The following is a 26,691-nucleotide window of genomic DNA, read 5'->3' as shown; positions in this document are numbered from 1 at the left end:
TTTTCAGAGAAAAGAGGAAAGTTCAGCATACTCGTGAGCAATTCTAACATTCCAGTTAAATTTTGAAAATATTATTTTTCTTCTTTTACAATTCTATAGAATTATAGATTAGTTTGGGTTGGAAAGGACCCCTTAGGATGATCTAGTCCGAACTCCTGCAATAAGTATGGCCATTTTCAACTAGATGAGTCCCATCCAACCTGACTTTGAATGTTTCCAGGGATAAGATCCATCACCTCTCCAGTTAACTTGTCCCAGTGTTTCACCATAATAGTAATATTAATATTAACAGTATTGGTAATAGTAATAGTAATAATATCTCTTCCTTATACCAAGTCTAAATCTAGCTTTAGTTTAAAATCATTAACCCTTGCTCTGTCTCAACAGACCCCACTAAAAGTTTGTCCCCTTCCTTCTTATAAGCACCTTTAAGTACTAAAAGGCAGTCATAAACTCTCCTTGGAGCCTTCTTTTCTCCAAGCTGAATATCTCCAACTCAGCCTGTCTTCATAAAAGAGATGCTCCAGCTCTCTGACTCATTTTGTGGCCCTCCTCTGGACCTATTCCAACATATCCATGTTTTTTCTGTGCTGACAGAAATTTATAAAGTTGATTTAGAAGCTGATGGCTTTATATTTATGTCCTCTATCCAAAAATTCCAAGTAGCAGGGGATTCCAGTCTTGTAGGAGTCACAGTGCTTGTAAGATAAGGGACTATTAACTGCTGTTTTTCCCTAAGAGGCAGGAAGAGCTTGCACACTGGAGAACACAGAAGGAAAAACCCATCTCCTGTACCCTATTCTTTGCTATAAATAAGAGTTTAGTATTTGCTGCACTTGGAATAATGAAATCTTTAAACTGGGCTTCAGCCATTTCCCTTTTATTCATGGAAATATCACAGGAACACAAAACAGGATTGTTTACCTCTTCCAGCCTCCATCTGTTAAAGAGCTTGTTGTACTTTCCTGGGCGGCCTGCAAATCTGGAAAATAAAATTTCTGTTTCTCGGTGGACATTCCAGGAACACCCTATATCAGTAGTTGTTTCATAACATCCACTGAATTTAGGAAATATCAACAGAATAAATGACACAGGCTTAAATCTGGTGTCCATAGGATATAGAAGTTTCAGAATGCAAACAAAGACCATCATTTTGCAAGTCATCCAAAAACTTTTATTATGTCCTGAATAAACATCCTAGCTTCAGAGATTTTAGGTGGTAGATATTCAAACTCTAACCTATTTCCAAGAAGATAAGCAAGCCATTACAATTAATAGGAATTAACTGCAGCACATGGAACTGTTTGTCCATGTGAAGTGTACACTTGATTTGTAAAACAAATCCCAGTTCTTGACGACCTCAATGAAAGATATAAAAGAGAGAAAGAAACCCATGCCTGGTCCTATTAGATACAGGAGACAGCAAGACACAAAGAAATTTGGATACTGTATGGTGAGTACACCACTGACTGCAACAAACAGATTATCACCAACAGTCTTTACTAGGCTTTTTTGTTTATTTGCTTGTTTTTGTTTGGTTCTTTCTAAATAATCTTAAACTGAAATTATACTATAAAACTTTATAGAAGATGCCCTGAAGTATTCTGTAGGTTCTGTGGGAACGGTAAGTGTGACCATAACAAAATTGAACTGAAGATGAAGCAAGTTTAGATCTGTGCTGTATCTCATGCTCTAAGCTAAAGATACAGCACAAAAATTGAAGCCAGAATTTCTGCCTCCTACTCTTGTATAAGATTTGCCAGATAATATTTACAGAAACGCATTATTGGAAATGTAACTCAAGGGGAATAAACAAGAAAAGATTAATGAAAACTATTAACACAGGGCTAGATACAGACCCACATCTAGGAAATGGTTGCATTTTTAAAACTTTTGAGTTCTTATTTAGTAAAAAAGTTGTGTACACTCCTACAAAAAAGTAGAATTTTTACTCTCTAATTTCATAAGTAAACATTTCAAGGCCCCAACCCTCTTCATACATTTAGAAATATTTAGTGTTTTAATTATGCCCAAAAACCAACTTTTACTTTTTACTTTAAACCAACTTTTAATTATGCCCAAAACCCTAAAACTTACAGTTCAAACTGTCACTGTGCCCAAAAATCTAAAACTTACAGTTCAAACTGTCACTGTATTTTCTTCAAATCTATAAAATAAGTGAACATTTTGAGTTCTGCGCAAGCGTTCTTTTAAGTGCAATTGGCAAAGATAACTTGCCTGCCAAGAAAAAAGGCGATGTAGAAGATGGAGCTGTTCAAGTTGACAAACTGGAAGAGGAACATTTTCAAAGCAAAGCTGTTTTCCCACTCAGATTCTGTTCTAGGGTGCTCTTCAAGAGACACAATACACATTATATAAACAAAAATGAAATTGAGTTATGCATAAGTTTGCTCACAAATCAATCAAAACTAACAAAACAATTGATGATTTTAAGTCATGGTGCCCCATCATGTTGCAATTCACTTCTTTTCATTGCCCCAGCTCAAATTGTGTTTTTTCTATGTGGAAACAGAAGATAGAATCCCCTTGGTTCAGAATAAATTATAATACTATACGAAGAAACATGTTTCACTTCCATGAAAATATTTGGCAATCGGTGTGAATTTTTTATCTTAAGATTAAAGGTATCTTAAATCAAAGAAAAAAACACAAAAAAAGGCCACAAAACCCAACCAAGCAACAACAACAAAAGCCCCAAACAAAAAAAAAAACCCCAAACCAAACAACCAACCAAACCAACCCAACCCCCTAAAAGCCTTGAAAGCAATTTGAATCAGTGGAGCAATAGATGGGGGTTGCCAAGGGAAGCAGCAGTGAAAGAGTCAACTAAAAGCCAGTTAATTTCTCATACAAGCTTCCCACCTTCTAAATACTACTGTAAAACCATTACTTCATCCTCAAGACTTCCTTTTATAATGCATATGGAGTGCCAAACAGTTTATAATTCAATGAGAAAAGGACAGAGGTTCTTTCTTGGCTTCTTTTGGAAACAAATATCAAATAGTAGTGTACAAGTGTTCTGTGTGGGTCTGCACTGCCTTGGATATCTTTCCTTAAAGTTTGTAGAACATTATTTACATTGGAAGAGGAACTTGGCGACAATGTTTACAAATTTATTTTTACAAAATCCATCTTTGATGGACATATCAAACTTGGAATATAGTACATTGGTAAAAGTTATAAAGCATGAGTTGTCAAGCATATGAGTTGTAATCTAAACTGCCTGGATTTGTCTATTCAAATTTGTACTACTTCACTACTCTGGTCTAATGATGACTAAATTTGGATAGAAATATACTGGATACTAGCTTTACATATGGACAGTTGTTCCGAGAAGGAGTCCTTTTCTAATGTAAAACACCTCAGCAAGAAGAATAAGTTACCTATCTGAAACACCTAATGCTCACACCTTAGGAAGAAGAATGAGCGATCTAGCTCAAGCATTTAATGCTCCATTATGTTTAATTCAAGAAATCTTTTTTGAAAAAAATTCTTTCATGCATTTTGGAAAAAAAGCCACTTATACACTTAAACAACTATTTCCTTTCCCATTCTACGACCTGTAACAATACAAAATATTTTAAAAGGAATAGAAATAAATTTGATATGAAAAAATACTTTAAAATATTTTAATAATTTGCATAAGTTGACTATAAATTCTGAATTTTTCTAGCCTGTTCTACTGCCTGTTACCTGAAGCATTATAAGGTTTTGAGCACCTCGTTTAATACTTAAGCCAAAAGAGGGAGCTGTGGAATTTGATCAGCCAGCTAGCATTTAACCAAGAAGAGACCACTTGCATATGTTGACATGGGCCAAAAGTAGCACATAAAACAAAACACTAAACAGTAACACATCGACACAGCCAGAGATCTTAAATTCTGTCTTCCTTGTTTTCTATAAGCTAGAAAGCTTTATGTCAGATTGAATCATGACTAGAGGCTTCAGTAAAAATTTTAATGTTGCAGAACTGGTGCTACTTTAAAATTCATGACTTAACATTTTTATCCAGGACACTTAATTTTATCTTAACCCATTTTTTTCCATCTGAAAGATAAAATTAAAAATTAATAAAAAATAAACTAACCATTTAGGGAAAATGGAAAAAACTCTTTAGCGTGCTAAGAAAATATGTTTTGACTTTTGCTCCAAAATAATATTACCGTTTTTCAATGCATACTATGAAACATTAAAAGTAGAAGAATAAATTCCTTAGTTTTATTTTATTTCCTCAGTGCTTAGGGAAATGTCAGAAATGTTTGTTAGATAGATGAAGTTTTTAAAACACTTCTTTAAAGTTAAATAAAGAAGTTTACTATAAATGTATATGCAACAGCCACCAAGAACCATACCCTTAGTAAAGACCTACATACCTAAGTCTGTCAGGAGATAGGCAACCTTTTCATATACCTAAAACAGAAATTAAATGTTGTAAGTATAGGACATCATGGCTGTTGTGATGACAAATCCAGAATGAAAACAAGCATCAAAAGCATATTTGACAATGAATACAATTTGACAACTGATGCTCTACAGCATCAAGGTATCTGGACAGATAAGGGATGTAGTTATGTACTGTGTATAGTTTCCTATAAAGACTTCATTTAACTCCTCCAGTCCCAATCTCTTTATCCATGTAAATGTATATAAGCATGTATAAATGTACACTAAATATACAATAAAGATAAAACAAACAAATAGATCAAGATAAATATTCAGATATCAACGTTTTTCTTAATCAATAGTTAAATATTTATCCTTCAATTTCAAGAACAGACTTACGTAATCTAAAAGTAGGCAAAAAATCTTGATGCAGTACAGCTTTCCTTTGCATGAATATGGATACTGGTTGAGGATATCAGCCTTGTACTGAAACCCTATCTTTCTATATATTGACTATCTCCAATCTTTATTTTAAATGACACTTAGCCCCAGGCAGTTGCCAACTCTGAAATACATTTCTTTGAATATACTATAAATAGCAAGTTATTTTTGATAGCTTTGCTTGTTCACCTGAATATATGTTTTATGATGTGATCATTTATAATAACAGAAATAACTACAGGACTCTGATTGGAAGAATTATTTCTTATTGCAGTGAGTACAATTCCTTAAGAGAATTAAAAGCCAATGTTTGCTGGGTTATTATTCCTTTTTATCTCTTTGTGCTTGCATGGGAACACAAAGATGATAAACAATAATGCAGCTGAAAGAATAGAGTTTCTGTCCATGTAATACTGTAAGAGCAAATGATTAAACCTGTGCTGTTATATGACATAAAAAAACTTAATACCAAAATCATATATCACAGTGATTCTAGGACTATGCAACACTGATATCACAGCTGTATTCTAATAAGAAAGGGAAGAATCTGAAGTCATTAATCAAAAACAACCCAGAAACCAATTTCTCAGTCAAGAAAATAATGTAGTTTCAATTAGAGATCTATTGCAAAAGATAATATTAAAAAAATACAAATATACAAAGTACCAATCTGTACCCCTGTAACTTAGTGACATAAGCAAAGACGTGCAGTGACAAATTAAGGAGGAATTAGAGATAAATATTAACAAACATTGTATCAGAGGAGAAAAAATCCACTGCAGTACTACCTTCAGACTGGTACATAATTAAGCATGAGCCTGTATATACATAATGCATGATTAACTTGGTAAGTTTATAAAAATTATTCTTTTAAATTAACTGCTCCTTTAAAAGAACAGAATACTTACAACATTGAGTGACATGATGATCATAAAATTGATACAGACTCCAGTGCCAGATGTTGCAAACTGCCAATACTTCTTGATGAAATACCACTTGAAAGAAGCAAACTGTTCCATGGCTACCAGTCGATATACCACAACTGCAAACACTGCCGTAAGGACCAGTGAAATCTACAGGTATGTATTTATGAGCAGAGATATTAGAACAAAAGAAATCACATCTGAAATAATATCCACCAAAATAATAAAACAAGTGTTTTAAAGATTGATATTCATTTTGGAGAGCAAATAACCCTCAAATTGAGAGAACAAAATAACTAGACAAGTTAAAACATTTCTTTACAATGTAACTATATTCCATTTTGTGAAACAAAGAGATCCCTGAACAAGCAGTAAAACAGACAATCAGTTTTGCCTATATTATGTAAATCCACTAATCTTAATGAATGGACTCATGCTGAGTTACTATTTACATCAGAATAAGATGAACTACAACACAATAATTCTAATATTATTAAACATCACCATGAAGAATATTCCTGAGACAGACACCATCAGTCGACTGAGCTTATCAGGGAAAGGCTGAAAAGGTTCAGGTTTTCCTGTGATGGGGTTTACTCTTTCCACTTGGGAATATTTAGCTTCAAACTGAGGACGCAGCTCTTCCTGGAATGACAGGGTAGATTTCATTTGTTGTATTACTTACTTCTCTCAAGAATCAGACATCCATGTGCTAAAAAGTAGAACATTATACTGATACAAATAATTTTTTTATAATGCTTCAACTCAAATACCTAAATAATTCCCTCTTTTAAAAATCCTTAGAAACAGTGCCAGAGACCAGCAAGGAACCGAAACCATAGGAGCCTTTGTTGCCATGTGAGGGTGTTAAAAAGAATCATGGGTCATACTGCTGACTTAGACACTAGATTGTCTGCAAAAATTGGTAAGAAAACTATAAATTAGAGCAAATTATAAAGGCACTTTTTCTGTTATGAGAGCATTTATTAAAAGCCACCATTTTCTATCTACTCATCCATGAAAAGCTGTAAAATAAATGAAGTTTATTAAATTGCAGTTTATTGACTTAAACTGCAATTAAATTGCCAGTACAGGTAAATTACAGCTATGTTGACTAGTGATTTATGGAATAACAAAATTTTTTTAATGCTGAAGCTGATAGCAGAGTGTTCAAGGATAAGTTATGCCTCTCCAAATAATAGAAAATCTAGTTTCTGTCTTGTTGCTTGTCTTGGTCCTATTTTTATGCAGGATCAGGAATTTCCAGAACAAGAAACCATGGAACTGAAAGGCATCTATGCTGACATGAGAAGTAGCCCCTGTCCTCTGTATGGGAAGTATTTCTACTCAGTTTTACCAAGGATACTTTTAATAAATGTAGAATTATGTTTGGAACTATAATGTTAGTTGTAAAAGGTAAAGTATCCTTGTACAATCTCAAGCATACCTTTGTATTCTGCAACTAGTGCTATAAATACAAATATGATCTGAATGACAAGCTCAGATGACTGACATACAATATGGATTGATATTGAGACTTTAACCATGCTGACAGAAAGGCTTTACATGTTCACTTCTGTTTATTCTTACCTCTTCATCTTCCCAGTCTATGAGGTCCCAATCATAAGTTAATACAGCTCTCCGTCTTTTCCAAAACTCTAGAAAGACTGTTGCTGTGGAAAACAACTGTACTTTAATTACAGGGGGGAAAAAAAGGGCTATGCAAATCTTCAAAAAATCAGCAATGTAACATGTATCATCAGCCACTTTCTGACAGTTTTCCCCATAAAATCTGAAACCTGAAAGTAGCTTCAGGATAATCACTGTTAAAGTTAAAATACTATTTGACAATTTTTATCTAAGAATCATATTTTTGTTGTCTGCAGTAGCTGTACAGAGATAGGTACTTGTCAATATGACACATTACCATTCCTTTAAATTCATCATTTTGCTTTTCATTTTATTCAAAACATGAAATCTCTTGAAGAAAAAAGGATACACATACACAATGATACCTATTAATAAAGAGCTAACAGCTATCTCCTTTTATTTAGTTCAAATAAGAGAACCTCACTTCTTTCCCAATTTTATATGGCAGCAGTTTTGCTACTAGAATAATTTTTTTAGACAATTATTTCTAATCTAGATGATTAGTTAATCTAATCAACTGACCTCCACCAATGAACAGCAAAGAAGAGTTGACTGACAGGCTGTGGGATGGGCCAGGGTTGCAGAGCAGCATTTTGTAGACGAGCACATGGCAGGCAAGTCAAGCGCTCCCAGTGATGCTGTCCTTTTTCCTTATTCAGCCCTTTGCTGCACTTGTTAAGGTTTGATAAACCTTCTAAAATTTAAAAAGTGAGCATCATTTCTCACAGTGTCCAATTCTACAGAAAGCCTGGATCTTCATAAAGTATCCTTCCTAAAGCTTGACTTTATTTTACTGCATAGCACTGTTGGAAAACATACCTGTTTAAAAGTTTTTAGTACGCGCAGCCACGCACCAAGCCATTATCCATCACTACATGGATGATGTCTTGGTGTGTGCCCCCAACAACGACCTGCTTGCCCATGCGCTCAACCTCACAGTGGCTTCACTGGTTGCTGCAGGGTTCGAGCTGCAAGAGTCAAAGATTCAAAAGACGCCACCCCCGAAGTACCTGGGGTTGGAAATCGGTTGGCGGACCATTGTTCCGCAAAAACTGGCCATAAAGACTGAAATTAAGACTCTTGCGGACGTCCATCAGCTATGTGGGAGTTTGAATTGGGTGAGGCTTGGCTGGGTCTCTCTACTGAGGACCTAGCCCCCCTTTTCAATTTATTGAAAGGGGGAGAGGGGCTGAGTTCCCCTAGGTCACTCACCCCAGCAGCACAAAGAGCCCTCAAGAAGGTTCAGGTCATGTTGTCCACTCGGCAGGCCCACAGGTGCAAGCCTGACCTGCCCTTCCAATTCATCATCCTCAGGAGTCTGCCACACCTTCAGGGGCTGATTTTTCAATGAGACACCAAAATAGAGAAGACACCTAGAAAGGACCGAGGTGGGGATGATCCTCTCTCTATCTCCTTAGCCACCACAGGTCCAAAAGAATGACCAGGCCACAAGAACTCATGGCTGATCTCATCCGGAAGGCCAGATTCCACCTTAGGGAACTGGCCGGATGTGACTTTGAATTGATTCACGTACCAATTCGGCTTAAATTGGGCCAAATTACAAAAGCCATGCTAGAACACCTGCTTCAAGAGAACAAAGCACTGCAATTCGCCTTAGATAACTACTCCAGCCAAATTAGTATCCATTGGCCAGCCCACAGATTTTTAATTCGGACGCTTAATTCCAATTGGCACTTAAAAATGTTCAGAGCAAAGAGCCCCTCAACACCTTGACCATTTTCACAGACACGTCCGGAAGGTCCCACAAGTCAGTAATGACTCGGAGGAACCTTCACATTCAGCAGTGGGGATCAGATGTTGTTGAGGTTGAAGGTTTGCCTCAAGTTGCTGAGTTGGCCGCAGTTATTAGGACATTCAAGAGGTTCCCTGAACCTTTCAATTTGGTCACGGATTTGGCATATGTAGCAGGAGTAGTGTCTAGAGCGGAGAATTCAATATTGCAGGAGGGGTCTAACATGGCACTGTTTGAGTTGCTTTCGAAACTCATTAAACTGATTTCCCGTCAAAAGCAACCATTTTACGTGATGCATACGAGGTCACACATGGACCTGCCAGGAGTCATTGTGGAGGGAAACAGAAGAGTGGATGCCCTTGCTGCCCCTGTCGAAATGGATCCATTGCCTAACATCTTCGAACAGGCGAAGATCAGTCATCAGTTACACCATCAAAATGCGCCAGGTTTGGTTTGAGGTTTTCACCTAACCCTCCACCAGGCCAAGGCCATTGTGGCTGTGTGTCCCCAGTGTCACCAGCACAACCTTCCTTCCATGCATGCAGGCGTGAATCCCCGTGGTCTTTCCAGCTGCAAGGTGTGGCAAACAGATGTCACACACTTCCCCCAGTTCAGGAGACAATAGTATGCGCTTGTCTCAGTGGACACTTTCTCAGGTGCAGTTTATGCTTCTGCTCACACAGGGGAGAAAGCTGGGGATGCTATTAAGCATCTCATTCAGGGCTTCTCTTTTCTGGGTGTCCCAAAGTCGCTCAAGACCGACAACGGCCCTGCGTACAGGTCCAGGGAGTTCTGCAGCTTCCTACAGCAATGGGGAGTGGAACACAAAACCGGCATCCCCCACTCCCTGACAGGCCAGGCAATTGTGGAAAGGACCCATCAAAACATCAAGAGGGTTCTAAGCCAGCAGAAACAAGTTCTGAGAAATGAGCCTCCATCGGTCAGGTTGTCCCGTGCCCTGTTTACCTTGAATTTTTTAAATTGTTTCTTTGATACCATGAACCTGCCAGTGACAAGACACTTTCACGGGAGTGGCCAGTTAGCGCCCCATGAAAGGCCAAAGGTACTCGTCAAAGACCCAGAGACCTTGAAGACACAAGGCCCTCACGATTCGATCACCTGGGGGCGTCTCCACACCCACCGGTTTGCGGTGGATCCCTTCCCAAAATGTGAGACCTTATGTCCCCAAAGCCTCGGAAAGGCAAGAAACTCAGGTTGCAGTGGCCTCCTGGTGGAGGAAGAAAAAGGGGACAAAGAAAATAAGCCCAGTTAAGAAGGCACTTGACAAGCAAATACAGACACTACCCCAGTGGCTCTTCCCAGAAAAAGAGGAGGACCAAGATTCCTGGTTTCCTCTTGATATCCCAGAGTGGCTGTTCACATGACTTTATTTTATTTAAGTTTCAGGTGCCAGTCCAGAACAACAACCACCATGAGAGACGTAAGCGCTGCATCCATCGCTTGAGCAGTGCTCCTTGCCAGTCTGTTTTGGTCAACCACCTCGTGGATCATACCTTAGCCAAAAGCCAACGTATGGAAGACCTTGGCAAAGATCCTCAGGCAGGACCACATCTGCCTGTCCTCAGCTGCTGTAGGTGACCCTATGCCATCTTGCCTTGTGGGGATCCCATTTAAGGAGAAAGAGTTTCCCCCCGCTCTCCTCCAAATGAAAAAATGTTATAATCAAAAGCCCCAGTGCATTTCCCACTTTATGAAAGTCAATGAAGGCCCAGGAAACACCTTTCCTGTGATTAACCCCCTGGCTCTCTGGAAAGAGTGGGAGTCCCATCTCCCTGAGATGTCCCTCAAACTGCAGGAGCTGGATCTCCTTGGCTCATCTCAAGCCCCTTTTTGTATCCATTTTAGTTTTGCCCCACCAGAGGGCCAGTAAAAGTCATTCAACCCAGTCATACAAATCAAGAAACCATACATTGCCGGAGCGTGGTGTGAGAGAACTGCCCATGTGCAGATGGCATCTACCGGATCCTGTAAGTTCTTTTCCCTTCCTAATGGTGTTTTCCTAATTTGCAGCAATAGGGCATTCCCTGGCATCCCATCTCGTTTGATCGGAGGCCCATGTACCATAGGCAAGTTGGGGCTGTTTACCCCCAATAAAACCCAAATTGTGAATTGGACACGCAAAAATTCCACAAGGCATGCACCAGTGCAAAAACGAGACTTGGCAAACCTCGACCCGGACTGTGATTCAGAAGTCATCCATTGGTCCAAGGCCAAGGCCACCTTGGTCATAGTTTTCTTGCCTTGGCTTTCAATTGCCAAAGCGATGGGTGAATTAGGTTGATTGGAGTGTTGGGTGGCAAAACAAGCTAACCTTACATCCAATGCCTTAGCTGGCCTCCTATCGGACGAGGAAATCACAAGACAGGTGACACTCCAAAACCACGCAGCCATTGACTACCTCCTACTCCTCCACAAACACTCCTGTGAGGAGTTTGAGGGTCTTTGTTGTTTCAATCTATCTTCCAAGACTGAGGATGTCCGCAAGTCAACTACCCAAATCAGAAAGATGGCAGTCGACATAAAAAAGGAGAGCAAAGACTGGTTTGACAACTTATTCAATAACCTTGGACTCTCAAATTGGACTGGTTCCATCCTTAAAACTGGATTGCTGATTTTGTTTATCATTTTAGTCATTGCGATTGCTTTTGGACTTGTCAAAAAACTGTTATTTAAAGCAATCACTGCTGCCACCTCCCCAACCGCCAACGTAACGGAAATTGAAATGCAGGAACTCGGCGCCCAGGAAGAGGATGAGAACTTTGTGCCTGAAGCCCAGGGAAGATGGCCTCTTCCTTTCAACAAGTGGTCAACCAACCAGCAGTGGTTTGGGGACCTATATCCTGACTCAGAATATTTGGCCTGTCAGCCACAATTTCGTTCATTTTAAATAAATAAAAAGGAGGAGATGTGGTGGTGGAATTTTTATAAGTTTTATTGTATTTCAGTTGTTCTCTGTACCTCAGTTTGGTGCTGTTCTATTTTTAGCCCCCCTTTGTTACATGTTGTGAGCTTCTCCTCCAGCCTTCCCTAGATACAGCCCCTGATTGGTTTACTTTTCCTGCCTTAGCTCCCTGTCCATCTCCTGGCAAGACTTCCTCCTATCCTGTCAGTCACTCCAGGGCCTGTCCCCCAAGTCCAGAAACTTTGGAGAGAGACCTACAGTGACTGGCTGGGTTGAGAGCTTTCCCCTCCTTCCTCCTGTCTACTGGTTTATGCCTGTGTTTGTAAAATCAGCAACCACTCCCCAGTTTCACATATTGGTTATGTGTTCACCCACCCTGAAATCCACCCCTTGTATAAAACTCTCTGTCTCTTAAGGCTCAGGGTCTCTCTGAGGCACCAGTCTTAGGGTGAGGGTTCCCTCCCAATAAACCTAAGTCTTGGACAAAGCCTTGGAGAGTCCCGTCTTTCATCCTCCACCTTCGCGATGTGGCAGGGCGAGTCGGCTGCCAAGATCCCACAACTGCAGATCCTGTGGGGGCGTGTCGGGGCTAGCTGAGCGTTGGGAGACACGCACCGCCACAGAGAATAAAGCTGAAATAAGATACCTTGATGTGATATTTAATTAGCCATTGATAGAGCATTACCCATAGCTGACTCCTACCTACCATCACTGTATGTGCTCTTCGCATTGCTCTTAATGGTGTTACATACAAAGAAGCTAAGCTGGGGAAAATATATAGCTAAATAAAAACAAAAAAACTAGCAAATTAATAAAACCAGCCCTTATTCTGTCTGCCCCCAACCCAAAAAAGCACCACAAAAAAACCCCAAACAAACCCCAAACACAAATCCTCTAAAAAACCACCCTTACGAAAAAGCATAAGAAAGTAGAAGAGGCTTAAAAACAAAATAAATAGTTACCTTTTCTAGGTATCAATCTCCTTCCTTCAGGTGGTGAAGTACCCACATACATGGACATTCAATTATTTAATGATGCTGAAGAATAACTTACTATAGAATTTACTGTGCTGTTATATAAGAGCTCATGTGTGGGAGTTAAAAACTGGATTATCCTAATCTGTTTCATACATAGAAAAAATAACCCTCACGAAAACCTCACTGAACAGCATATACTGAACAGCAGACCTACTACAATCATATGACTTCAAGGTGAGTTTTTCTCATTCTTCTCAATCTAACATTTGAAAAATTAATGCCTAATACACAGTTTCCAGATTCATATTGCAGAAGAAGTTTGCACACAAATTCAGCCTCATTCATAACCTCTGGACTAATTTAGTTTTTAGTTTGCTCTTGGCAGCATTCAAATGACACTCACTGCTCAAGGTAACAAAACATTTTTCCAGGTTAATTGTAAAAATTCTAATTCTTCACAATAAAGGATAACATTTTAGCATGCTCTTAGAACTGCTGTCTGCCCAGAAAACATTGCCTTGAGAATACCATCCATACACGTTTCATAACCTCACTCCATAACAAAATGGCATTGAATTATTCCTTTCTGAGTATGAGCTCTGTTTATAGAACCATGGAATTTTCTTATGCAAATAAGCTTTTGTTCCAGAATCATGGAATGGGTAAGATTGGAAGGGAGTTAGATCATCTGGTCTAACCTCCCTGCTCAGGGAGGGTCATCCAGGCAGGATGCATCCAGGCAGTTCTTGAATGTCTCCGATGAAGGAGACTCCACAACCTCCTAGAGCAACCTCTTCCAGTGCAAGCGGGAGAGAAATCCTTCCACACATTTCAGGTGAAAATTACTGTGCGTTAGTTTCTGCTCATTGCATCTTGTCCTATTGTTTGTCATTGAGCAGATACTGGCTGCATCCTCCTAATACCCTCCCTTCAGATAATTAGATATGAATATGATACTTAGAACAAATCTCCTCAGTCATCTCTCCTCAAGGATGAATAGACTCAGCTCCCTCAGCCTTTCCTGTTAAGAGAGATTCTCCAGCCCCTTAATCATCTTCATAGCCCACCACTAGAGCCACCCCAGAAACTCCTTGTCTTTCTTGAAATGAGGAGTCCATAACAGGACATAGCACTCCAGATGTGGCTCACTAGGGCTGAGTAGAGGGACAGGATCACCAGCCTCGATCTGCTGGCAATGTTTGCCCTAACGCACCACAGGATGTCTTTGGCCTTCTTGCCCATAAGGCACTCTGCTGGCTCATGGACAACCCAACAGGATCTTTCTATTAGTTGTCCACCAGGACCCCCAGCTCCTTTTCCACAAAGCTGCTTTCCAGCAGATCAGTCATCAGCCTGCACTGGTGCATGGAGTTATTCCTCCCCAGGTGTAGGGTAATTGTGTTCTTACCCTTTGTTGGATTTGAGGCAGTTCTTCTCTATGCATCTCTCCAACCTGTTGAGGTCCCTCTGAAGGGATGCACAGCACTCTGGGGTACTGGCCATTTCTCCCATCTTTGTGCTGTCAGCAAACTTGCTGAGGGGGCATCTGCCCCTTTGTTCAAGCCATTGATTAGTTAAACAATACTGGGACCAGTACTGAAACTTGGGGACACCACCAGTGACAGGCCTCCAACTAGACTCTGTGCCACTGATTACAGTTCTCTGGGATTGAGGTAAGGCTGACTGGTCAGTAGTTTCCTGGGTCCTCCTTCTTTCCCTTGCTTGAAGATTGGGATGACACTTGCTTTCTTTCAGTCTTTAGGCACCTCTCCTGATCACCAAGACCTTTCAAAGTGTTTGTGAACAGCCTAGCTATGGTGTCTGCCAACTCTCTCAGCACTTGCAGATGCATCCCGTCAAGGCCCATGTACCCATGGATGTCAGGTTTGTCTAAGGGTTCTCTATCCCCATCGTACTTGAACAAGGAAACTGACCCAGGCACCTGGGACAGAGATTCCCAAAGAGTGGTCACGTCAGTGAAGACCAATGCAAAGAGGATACTCAGTAGCTCTGCCTCTTCTGTGTCTTCAGCTACAAGCCCCCTCCCCCTCCATTTAGTAATGGGCCATATGATCCTTAGTTTTCCTTTTGTTATAGAAAAGCCTTTGAATAAGCCTTGCCCAGATTTAATTCCAGATGGGCCTTGGCCTTCCTTGTTTCATTTCTATTTACTCTGATAGCCTCTCTATATGCATTCCAAGTGACCTGACCCTGCTTCAATGTCCTGTGTATTTTCTGCTTATGCTAGACAGGAATTCTTGATTCATTCACACAGGTCTCTTGACCACTTTGCCTGATTCCTTTCTCATCGGGATGTGTAATTCTTGAGCCTGGAGAAAGTGGTCCTTGAATATCAGCTCTCTTAGACCCCTCTTCCCTTCATGGACTATTCTCAAGAGATCCCTAAAGAGGCTAATTTTAGCTTGCTTGAATATCATGATTGTAATTTTACTTGCTGTCTTGCTTCCTCTTTATCCAATACAGAATTCCACAATCATGTGATCCTTGCAGCCAAGGCTACTCCCAACCTTCACACTTCCAACAAGACTTCCCTGTTTATTAGTATGAGGTCAAGCAACATGCCACTCCTTAGGTAATCCTCTGCTACCTGTTTCAGAAAGTTGTAATCAACTCTTTCCAGGAATCTCCTGGACTGTTTGTGCTTTGCTGTGTTGCTTCTCCAGCAGTGAACACTTAAACTACTTTAACAAGGTAGTTAAAGTCCCTCACAAGAACCAGTGCTGTGACTTTGAGGCTGCTTCAAGCTGTCTTACAGAAGACCTCATCCACTCTTTTTTTCCTGATCAGCTGGCCTGTAGCAAACACCCACAACAGTGTCGCCCTTACGAGTAACCCCTTTTATCCTGACCCATAAGCTCTAGACTTACTTCTCATTTACCCCAAGTCAGAGCTGAATACATTCCAAGTCTTGCCTCACCCAGGGCAACTCTGACACCATGTCATTCCCGGTCTATCTCTCCTAAACAGTGTGTAGCCCCCCATGACAACATTCCAGTCATGTGAGCTACCCTACACCATATCCATAAGCACACTGAGATGAATATTGCAATTGATATTGATCAAGATGAGATCAATTTTGTTGATCATCAGTATTATTTTAGGTGATTCTTATGCCATTAACACTTAGGGACATAGCATTTCCAACATCAACATGTGGTAAATTGTTGAAGTATGTATCTCCCTGGGTTCCCCAGGGAGAGAAGAAAATGCAGGGGTTGAATTAAAGCTTTTAGAGAAATTAAAATACATTAAGCCATGTAAACATGAAGTAGAAATTTAGATTTTATTAAAGTAAATATACTTCAAGTGTCTTAAGAAGCTGCCAGCCAGCACAAGGCGCAGAAACCTAAGGCCTGCTAACTTAGCTTTAGACATAACAAAATCATAGTAGAACATTGCTTACAATACTAGATAGAGCAGGTACAATTTTTATGTGAATGAGATGGAGCCTTTTACATTAATAGATATGCTATATGATAGAACCTTTAGAGCTAATAGATATGCTATATGCATAGGTTTTGTGTAAGGTTTGATACTATCTTTTGTAGTTTTTTGTAGTTTTATGTACTTTCAGAATTAAGCTTAGATTGGTGTAGAACGAATGTTTTAGAATTGCGCTCTTAGCGGATTGGGTAACCTATAGATAGGGATATGAATATGCAATTTATGGTTTATGGATAAAAATCCCCTGGTTTTGGGGCAATGGCATTGATTCATTTTTTTTGATTGATCGATCCACCCTCTTACCATCTACAACAAGGAAGAACAGGGCTTTGCCAGGGAACTGCTGCCAGGCAGCCGCTGTCAGGACTTTGTCAGGTATTATCGCTTGGGGGTGCTGCTGCTGCTGCTGCAGTAGCTTTTGCCGTTGTGACTGCTGCCACAAAGAACGCTGCTTGGGAACTGGACAATGGGCTGGGAATCTGCCTTGCCCCCATGGCTGGGACTCCTTGTCACTCTGCCTTGCCCCCGTGGCTGGGACTCCTTGTCAGTCTGCCTTGCCCCCGTGGCTGGGACTCTGTCAATCTGCTTTTATGCCCCACTGCAACCTTAAGCCTTAAAACTTTTAGTAAAAGACTACATACTTACTCTTTGCTTTTGAGACTGATGCATTTTATATAATAAACACGTTTGTAATAACCAGCAAATTGTTTTGGCTTTTTAAGATCCTAAACCCGTGAATAGCTCGACAGTAAATCTGTGAGATTTCTATTGTATAACACTAACTTTTTTTAACAACTTATTTGGGTCTTCACTGAGTAACTTGGTTTGGTTAAATAAAATCATAAACGGAAGTGAATTTCTTGCAGGTTCTGCATGAAACAAACTTTAAACTCACACCATGCAACCCTCTTGTAGAATAACTCTCATTTTTCTGCTTGTAAGACTGCAATGGAACAGAAGCAATTCTGAGGATGGAGAAGTACAAGAAACAAGTAAAGGAAATAGTTCAATTACAAAAAAAAAAATAAAAACAAACAAACAAAAAAAATCAGTCCCCAGTGCAACTAACTTCATAGAAATTTGTCCCGCATATCACTACCACAGTAAGTCCGTCTACCATAAGTCATGATGCACCAGCAGCTGCCAGTGCCAAAGAGAAAGTAATGAAAAGAACAGAAATTATCAGTGGGGCAAAAGTCATATTCCTGAGGTCCTCTGATGGCACCACCTTCTCTTCAAAGGCATCCAAAAAATGCAATAAATAACTCAACAACAAACATCCACAGAAGCCCATTGTCTTCAGCAACATTTAGAACAACAGGTGACTTTTCTGAAGTGAGCAAAAGTGCTGCAGCTACATCTACTTCCACAGTGACACCAAGTCATTCCACAGTCATCTACACTACTCTTAGGGTTTTAGTGCTTCCCAGTGATAACTCTTCAATCAAACCCACCATGTTGTTCCTCATCAGTGTCATTCTGACATTACCCATGGTGAAACAAGACAGTCCTACCCCAAATTTCAACCACATTCACCAGACAACGAAGTTAAATCATAATTTCAGCAACCCTACTACTGCATCGCCTAATCCAAAAGATGCCAATGAAGGTAAGGATCTAACTAAAGTTCTAACTAAAGCTTATTAAACTGGTTAATAAAATTATAATGCTGAAAAAAATCCTTTTTTAAAATTGAGTTGAGACATGTGAACTTACAAGTGACCTAGTACAGACTAAAACTAAAGCTCACCAAAAATAAAACTTGTATTTTTCAAATTATTTACTCTTTAATTCATTATTTAACACTTCCCAGAGTGGGAGAACCTAGTAACAGGTATTACCTATTTACATTGGAATGTAAAATTTTATCTATTTACCAATTTACCTATTTTACTGGAATGTAAAATATTACCTATTTACACTGGACAGCGGATGTGTAGAAATTGGACGTAAAACATACAGCACATCAACTTATTACAGTTCAGAAGCTTTTGTTACCAAAGATGACTTGTTATAAATACTTCCAAAAGAATTCCTCATTATGCATTTCATTAACAAGTTAAGTATGCGTGGGAAAACAACAGAACATAAAACTGTCACAGTGCTTTTCTATCCTGCTATTCTGAATCAGGTCTTCAGGAAAAGAAAAGATTAAAAGGCACAGTAATTTTTTGCATTAATTCGCTTTCAAGCTTTTAACACAGGACTGAAAGTACAATTTGTACTAAGAACTGAAGGATCATCAGACTTTCATGTTTCCCATCATAGCTAATAATTGCAATGTATGTGATTTTTAGATAACATTAGAAAGGAAGGAGAGTTGGAGAGCGAGTTTTTTCCAAGAAAAACTGAATACCTTGAAGAAAACTTTAATGAAGTTTGTGGGAAAATCTTAAAGAAATGCATTTATTCTGCTAATCGAATAGGTGCAAGAAGCATTAATGAATTTTTAACTTTGCACACACAAAAATTGAAATTCAGAGGCTGCAATTTTAACTGCTGGCTTAAATGCTTACAAATAATTGCACTCAAAGAATGATTACTGCTTTTTTATTTAATTAAAAATAGTGGCTAACTCACTACTTAAACCTGAAACCTTTTTATTTGACTAAAAACTCATTTAGCTGCTTTTTTATTTTTCCTAAAACCCCAGTATTTCCCCAAACCTCAGGGTGGGCTCTTCTTTTACAAAGAAGTTTTCTTTGGTGGTTTTCTTTTACAAAGGCAGAAAGTTTCTGCAGACAGGCTGGTTTACTGATAGTTTGTAAAGTTTCAGATCCCTGCTGAAAAGTCTCACTCACAGTTTTATAGATTTATTATTTACATTCAACTGCTTCATCTTTGTTTTGTTTTCTCCCAGACAAAAACAACAAAAAAGAAGTAATGGCTGGCATCACTGTAGGAGCCATTTTGGGATCTGTATTAATTGGCCTGGTTGGATATTTTATATATGCTATGAAGAGGCCTGAGTCATTTTCCCACAGATGGCTCTATGATGATACAAGAAGTGACCCAGGTAAGGAAGAGTACAAGTGTTTTGCACAAGAACATTTATAATTTCTGTGCAGGGCTGCTTAAATAGTCTTGTCTTACTGAATCATTAGGTTATCGTTAACTCCAGTCAAACTACTTTTCAACTGACATTAATTTATTGTTTTTAAATTTTACCATAACCAATATGCCTCTTAACACTGTATGTCCTCTTTACAAGTAATTTTTTTAACCTGTGAAATATCAGGAAAATGATATCCTGTACCAGTGAACTTGTTCAAAGAATTGTGGGCAAGTTCAAAACCATAGCTCAAAAGACCTGCCAAACCTTGATTAACTGAAAAAAGCTAGACACTTTAGTCATCCAATGTCAATTACAAAATTAAGGATGAAGTTACATCTGTTTTCAGAAGTAAAAATATTTTTAAGAGGTTTAAAAAGATGAATGATTTTGTCTTCTCCATAAGTATATAAAAACTGGTATTTGTTGTGGTGCATTTTTGGTTTTACCAGTTTCAGTATCCATCTGTTCTTTGTTTTACAATGGTTTGTCCCATGTACCTCTTGTTGAACCCTTCTTGGTTTCTCCTGAGGGATTGTCCAGTGTCAATCAAAATTATGGGTCCTGTCCATCACTTAACAGCCTTGCCCTGAAGTCTGGAAAATTCTAGTGAAGACGTTGAGGGATCGGCAGGGGCCCTGTTCTCCCCTCCCCTGGATTTATTGATTGGTGCTATTGATTGTCCTTTGTGTTCTGGGTAACTCTCCCCACTTTCTGGATTGGTTCCAGGCTGTCCCCTTCCCCATTCCCCACCCCCATACTTAAGGAGCAGTACAAGGGAGAAAACTCGCCTTTTCGTGGGCTATCTCCTTGGCTGTGTACAAGTCCCTCACGGGCTTAATAAACCCCAGCTGAATTTCTCACAAGAGTCCTCCTTTATTCTTCACCATTGCTCACGCTTCTGCTGAAGGCAAGAACCCAAAAGGATCGGGGATGTATCTTAGCACACAGAACCATACCTTTCACTGCGTGTCCGGTGCCAGGGCTGGCCAGGCAACGCAGACAGGGGTCCTGAGAAGGACCAGACCACCGCAGGTATTGAAGTGCAATCACAGTCCAAATATCTCTATCATGGTCCTGGACCTTATTTTTAAACGTTTAAACAAATACTGAGAGGCCACACACCTTTCTTCTCATAGAAAGTAAAATCAAAACATATTCTGGCAATATGCCCATTCCAGCCTAAATGCAAGAGCTGAAAGCTGTCAGAACATAAGATTAAGAAGCAGTTTTTAAAGTTGACCATCCATGTGGTGCTGAATGGATGTTGCTGGGAAGACATCAGTTATCTTAAAAAAATCATTAATCAGGGCTCTCATCTTTTGCTTTTCCATATGTCAGAAAGCCCTAATGCACCAAAGGACATGTGAGGCACTGCTGAAGTAAACCATGAGGTACCCAGTATATTGTGATTCAAATCTCTCAAGCCATATATAAAAAAAATAACTATGTTATTCCTTCAGTTCTTTGCTAAAACAACTCTCTTGAACTATATGATATGAGTTTCAGTGGTGCATCAGATGACAAAACCAGCGCAGCAGACAAGACAGAGGAAGGGAGTGCAGGGTGCCCATTTGATGGCATTCCAATGGCTGACATCACACTATCCCCCATCCGTCATTGTAATGCTTGCTTCAGATTATATTCTTGCTTGTTATCTACACCCGTGTCATTTTTTCTGAAACAACCAGGCAGTTACCTTACAGCCATTGCTCTGTAAACAATATATTGAAAAGTAAGAAAAAATCAAAAGATACAATAATATACAACAGGCAGGGCTCAGTAGCAGAGGATCACTCCTCTACTTTGTAATTAAATGATCAACTTATGGGTTTCCTGGAAGGATATTATACTTGCTTTCTCAGAAATAATATAGATAAACAGCCCCCAGGTAAGATTCTGCTTTGTGTAACTTTGGTCGACAATGTAACAGAGAAAAATTTGACTAGGACTACAATGACATTTTAATATCAATACAAAAAAAATGTTCCTCAGCTTAACTACTTGGAAGTGAAACTATTCTATTCAAATATAAATTCTATCTGATAAACAACTCAGGTCATTATTTTCCCAGATTTTCATTTGTACCTTCTTCAGTGACTATGACAAGAGTAATTAGGTTTACTTGGATTATTTAATTTGCATTACTTGAAGTTTTCTGGGGAGAATGGAATTAATGAGTAAAAGGAGCTACATCTAACCTTTGAATAGATGACACTGATTTAATATCACTATCAATGGGAAAAAAAAGATGACAAGCTTCTATTCCTCTGTCAAACCGATCTGTTGTTTGAATTGCAGGCTAGATCTGTAGAAATTATTTAACATGTTTCAGTATAGATTAGATAGAAGAAATACTTAACATAAGAGGAAAGGAATTATCTCTGATATGCATATAAGTATCCTAAAAAGCATGGTCCACTTCTGTCCAGCTAAAGAGTAAAATTATGGCAGTATAAAGCAAATAATTGCATAGTTTATATGTTTGCAATTACCAGACATGTCTAAATAGAAAGAAAGAACATGTTAAAGAAACAATTGTAAAGGCATGGAATAAACAAAATAAAGTGCAGAGAAAACTACAGATGTGAGATATGTCCTTGTTATTATGCTCTGCTAAAATGCTTTAATTAGTGTGGAGATTGTGGATCACATTGACGGAATGGAATTATCTCACTGTCTGTGAATGTTGCAATCAGGTTTTGTTCATTATGTGAGTAAATTACATCCACATACACCGCAGAGAGAAACTATGTTAGTCACACTGAATATGGGCAAAACAGGTATTTATTTAAAGTATTAAAGATTTCAATCTGTATATGCAGTTTTGCAATTCTTTTCGAGTTAAGTCATAAAAACAGTGTATCTCTCTGTTGTATTGCACTAAGTAGTTAGCTCATTTTGTTATTGGTTGCACCTTCCCATGTACCTTTGCATCTCACTCACCTGATACCCCCTATAGCTCACCTCCCCCTCGGTCAGTCCCCATTGGTCAAAAGACCCCCTCCCCTCCTGCTCTTCCCTAGGGTTTGAAACTCCCTGCACGGGGCGGGGTCTCCACTTCTTTCTCCTCCTGGGCTCTGTGGTGTAGGTTCTATATTAAACTGTGGGACTGTGTCCCATGAGAATTAAGAGCAGCTTTTTGTCTTTTATCTTTGTCCTACTCCAGGTTTCCCCCTGAGGTCTAATGCTAGCCAGGGCTGGACTGCAGGGGCGAGGGAATTTGGGCATGTCCCATTAATACCAGAACCCAACTTCTAACTTTGTATCCAGCATGTTTGGTAGCAAACTGAAAATCCGAGACAGATTCACCTATATTACATGAGAATATCACTCTGATGCTTGAAATGAGGAAAAATGTAATGCTCAGCTTCCACCTTCTTTAGCCCATACAATGCCACCCTTCCTATGGTAAAGCACTTTCACACAAATTTCTTCTTACACCTGAATCTTGGCCTCAGATGAAAGTGGAAAGAGCTCTCTTGAAGGAGAACTTGAAGATAGAGATGAAGAGATGCTAAAAAGCTACCTGTGTTGTTTGCACTGCTAAGTATTTAATTAAATGCAATGTATTTTTAGGAATTTTTGAAAGTAATAATTAATAATTGGAAGGCAGTACTAGCAAGATTAGCAGCAGTAAATGAAGAAATATCAATGAGGCAAGTAAGCACAGTGTACTCTTTAGTTATATCATGTTAATTTTTAGCAATCCAAATATAATTTTTGCATGTATGGGGATGTGCTTCTGTTGTCCATGTAACTATTTGATCTTTTGCTGTTGTTTACATATGGTTACTTGCTTTTACAATGCCAGCCTCCAAAATTTGTGACATTTGTTCTTACTTCACTTTAAGTTAGAATCATTATAACTTATTCATATATATTACATAAATAAAGCTGTTGTGTACTATTTAATCCAAAACTGAAAGACTCTAGCTTGAATTCAGACAGCTCCACGTATGTGAACTAGTGTAATTTTCTCAGTTTTTACACAAACATGTACATTGGTAGAATCAATTATCTCTGGTTCTATTCTTCTTCCCTATTTCCCAGCAGCAAAATCCTATTAGCTAATTCTACTGAGAATTTCATACTGGAACCATTAAATCTTTTATGGCAGGATTACAACAACCTTCTACAAGAGGCAAGACTGTTCTTGGTAACTCCTGCTCAGCAGTGTCCTCTGTGGATATCCCCCTGCTTTACTTTGAGCCCCACAACATGATGTGTGCGATGCCAGTGTAAACATGAGAGATTCAGACTAAGAATTTGAATGTAAATACCTTAACTGCAGTAAGCACTTTATGTCAAACTTTTCCTATACTTTCCTCTAATTAGTTCTCATAAAACCATTCTCATTTATTCTACAGGAATCCTCTACAAGATGTGATTTCTATATTGGCTCAAGATCAGTAACTTACATGTTTTCCTCTAAGAGGACTTTGGTCTGAATAATACAAAATTCAAGCTTAAAGGCACTTAGGACCCTGAAGAAAATCATTACATTAGCCATAAAACGTGTTATTATTAAATATGATATGTTATATGGTTATTACTGGCATAGAAATTTAAGTTAATGAAAACGAGAAAGATTAGTTTGTGTGGCAAAATCATAATCCTTTAACTTTTATCAAGAGCTATAATCTCCCTTTGTAAAGTAATCATATAAAGAGGTCAGGTGAACTAAAAATAAAATAATAATTTTTAAAAAAGTAAAAATGTACTTACCCCAAATTGCCATGAAAATTGCAAAGAAGACAGTCCCTCCGTTATCAAACAAATGTGTAACCTGAATAAAAAAATAAATGCATCAGGAAAGAATAATACTGCCACCTCATCCTTTGCCCTAAATAATCCCAGTGTACATAACTGGTGGCAGGAACTAAAAGCTAAGCATTCTTGTAAGTAGCCCTACTAGCATGTTTCTTCTACCAAGATTTGTCTATGTCACACCCTGGCTTCCAGGAGAATTTGACATCTGCTGTTACAGACTATCACTTCATACATCACCAGTCATTTTGTTTCACAGACACTGAGCTGTTTTGTCCATGTCCAGACATGCTAAAATTTCATCCAGAATTCTTGTCATATGGTAGGTCAAACTTAATCTCAACCGTTTGTATTTTAAGGTTTTTATGAGCTAAAAAAACCTTTTCACTTTTTTCTCTCTACATACTTACTGTCCCTGGATTTCATTTTGTCCTTCTACCTAGGTATTTTGCAGTTTCTTTGCAGGTAAAAATAGCATGTATTTCTTTTTATACAGACACCTCAGCCTCTCTAATTGTCTCCCAAATTGGCTTCTTAAAAGGCTTGTGCACCTAAACTCCAACAAATATTAAATTGTTTCTAAATATCACTCTGCAGAAGTCTACATAATTCTAAACTGTGAAGCTAATTTTTTCCATGAACCTCTTAGTTAGATTTACCCCTTTTCTTAGTCTTTGTTATAAGGTTTTTTGGTCAGAATAACAATTCAGCTGCAAAGTCTAAGGCTTGCTGATTGAAAATAGGTTTTGAAATAGAGAGTACTTATTTACTTATAGTTAGTTTTATTTATTTGTTCATACTTACTGATTGAAAATTAGGTTTTGCATGCCTTTTAAACACCTGAGGGGATGAATTTGAAAATATCATAATTTATATTACAAAAATCTGAAATTTCTAATATTCTACCCATAATATGAAACATTATTCAGGAAGCTGATAAGATCAATGCCTTTTCAGTAAATTTAAGGTTCCCAATTTAAAGCAATGTAATTTATCCACGCATAATGGGCCTACATTTATTTTAATAAAAAGGTAGTTCAAGGTGTTGCTGGCAATTATTAAGCAGTGCAGAGGTTTCAAATTCCTATCCGAAAAAAAATAAAAAAGCACAAATCACTATGAAATACTAGGGCAAATCAACCTATCATCAACAGGCATATATTAAAAGAGGACCTGAAGAGAGAGAGAAAAGGAATTAAAATGTGGCTCTGATATGTATTGTTCTAAACCATACAGAAAATTTATGATGATTTCCCACTACCTGAAATAAGAAGATAATATCTTGAGAGGGAATATCATTGAAAAGACTTCATTTATGTTGATTCTCTTGCTGACTTAAGAACCAATTTTTAAGCTTTTATCATGAAAATAAGCCTGTCCTTATGCAAATGGAAGGGTGCAGGTTACCAGATTGTGTTTTGCTGTACTGTGATCTTCTCTTACACTAGCCAGCAGGAATGCTCTGTAGAGTTGTGCCAGGATTCTGGAGCTGACAGCCTGCCTCGGGCAGGTTATCTAATCTGCTCCTTTGAGAGCTGCATGCTGCAAGAACTCATCCTGCAGATAGATTTTCTTCTAGAAAAGGCTGGCATTACTACTTCTGCCTCAGAAATCAAAAAAACTAACTCATGAATGCAGAGAAAGTTAATAGAAACTGTATTTCTTTCCTCTATTTTATTTCTTATGGAGTTAAATTATTATAATATTGTGAGAATTTAATTAAAAACATATATTTCTCTGTATGTCAGTGATTTTTTTTTTTTTTTTTTAAGGTTCTTAAATGGAATTGACTATTTGGTATTGGAGATGAATAAATCCAATATGTTCCCTGCCAGTATCATACAGTGAGATCAACTGTCAATCAATTATGTATCTTGCTATTCTTTTTCTTTTGCTTCCATAAAGGAAAACACAAACATAATGGGTATGAGGCTGAAAATGTGAGAGGTGAACAAAAGCAGCACAATGAATCTGATGAATATTTTTGGTTTTGAATGTAGATCTGTGTGAGGATGTGATCTTGGATATTCTGCTCAGGAAAGAGTGCATATTTCCAAGAAAACACAAAATGAACCAACCAACCAAACCTAACCCAGTGAAATTAATATTGCTAGAAGTAGAAAATAAATATTTGGCTCCCAATTTGGCACTGGCTTGTTATAGGGTGTTTGGGGGAAAGTTCTATAGCACCACACTCAAAATTAAGACTTGCCTCTCTTAAAGGCTAAATGCATAGTCTGAGACTGTTGATCAAAAAGGCCTCTAAGTAGAGGTGAAATATTGTAAGACTCTGTCCTGATTAGTCAGCATACCTGACTGATGTTGTCATCATC

The 26,691-nt window shown here is 38.5% G+C and overlaps 2 protein-coding genes across 3 annotated transcripts in view; one reads left to right on the top strand and one right to left on the bottom strand.

Annotated features, from left to right (window-relative positions):
- ANO3 (anoctamin 3) overlaps positions 1-26,691 on the bottom strand; it is a 195,587-nt gene that overhangs the window by 7,600 nt on the left and 161,296 nt on the right. For both annotated transcript variants that reach the window (XM_083885374.1, XM_083885375.1), the window contains exons 14-20: positions 24,317-24,377; positions 7,359-7,441; positions 6,273-6,413; positions 5,754-5,918; positions 4,395-4,431; positions 2,239-2,350; positions 925-982 (exon numbers count right to left, since the gene is read on the bottom strand). In XM_083885374.1, coding sequence (XP_083741500.1) covers positions 925-982; positions 2,239-2,350; positions 4,395-4,431; positions 5,754-5,918; positions 6,273-6,413; positions 7,359-7,441; positions 24,317-24,377 — 657 coding nt within the window. The remainder of the gene's footprint in view (positions 1-924; positions 983-2,238; positions 2,351-4,394; positions 4,432-5,753; positions 5,919-6,272; positions 6,414-7,358; positions 7,442-24,316; positions 24,378-26,691) is intronic.
- On the top strand, positions 17,273-22,849 carry MUC15 (mucin 15, cell surface associated; the record flags this gene model as incomplete). The annotated part of the gene is made up of 5 exons (XM_083885358.1): positions 17,273-17,643; positions 17,778-18,145; positions 19,397-19,552; positions 21,109-21,210; positions 22,758-22,849. Exons 1-5 carry the CDS (start codon positions 17,435-17,437, stop codon positions 22,847-22,849), a joined length of 927 nt encoding a protein of 308 aa, XP_083741484.1. The 5' UTR covers positions 17,273-17,434.

This window comes from Zosterops lateralis, assembly GCF_965231275.1.
Source record: "Zosterops lateralis genome assembly, contig: SUPER_6_unloc_1, whole genome shotgun sequence".
NCBI lineage: Eukaryota > Metazoa > Chordata > Aves > Passeriformes > Zosteropidae > Zosterops > Zosterops lateralis.
Note: the sequence above shows the minus strand (reverse complement) of the source record. Positions and strands in the feature narration are given on the sequence as shown.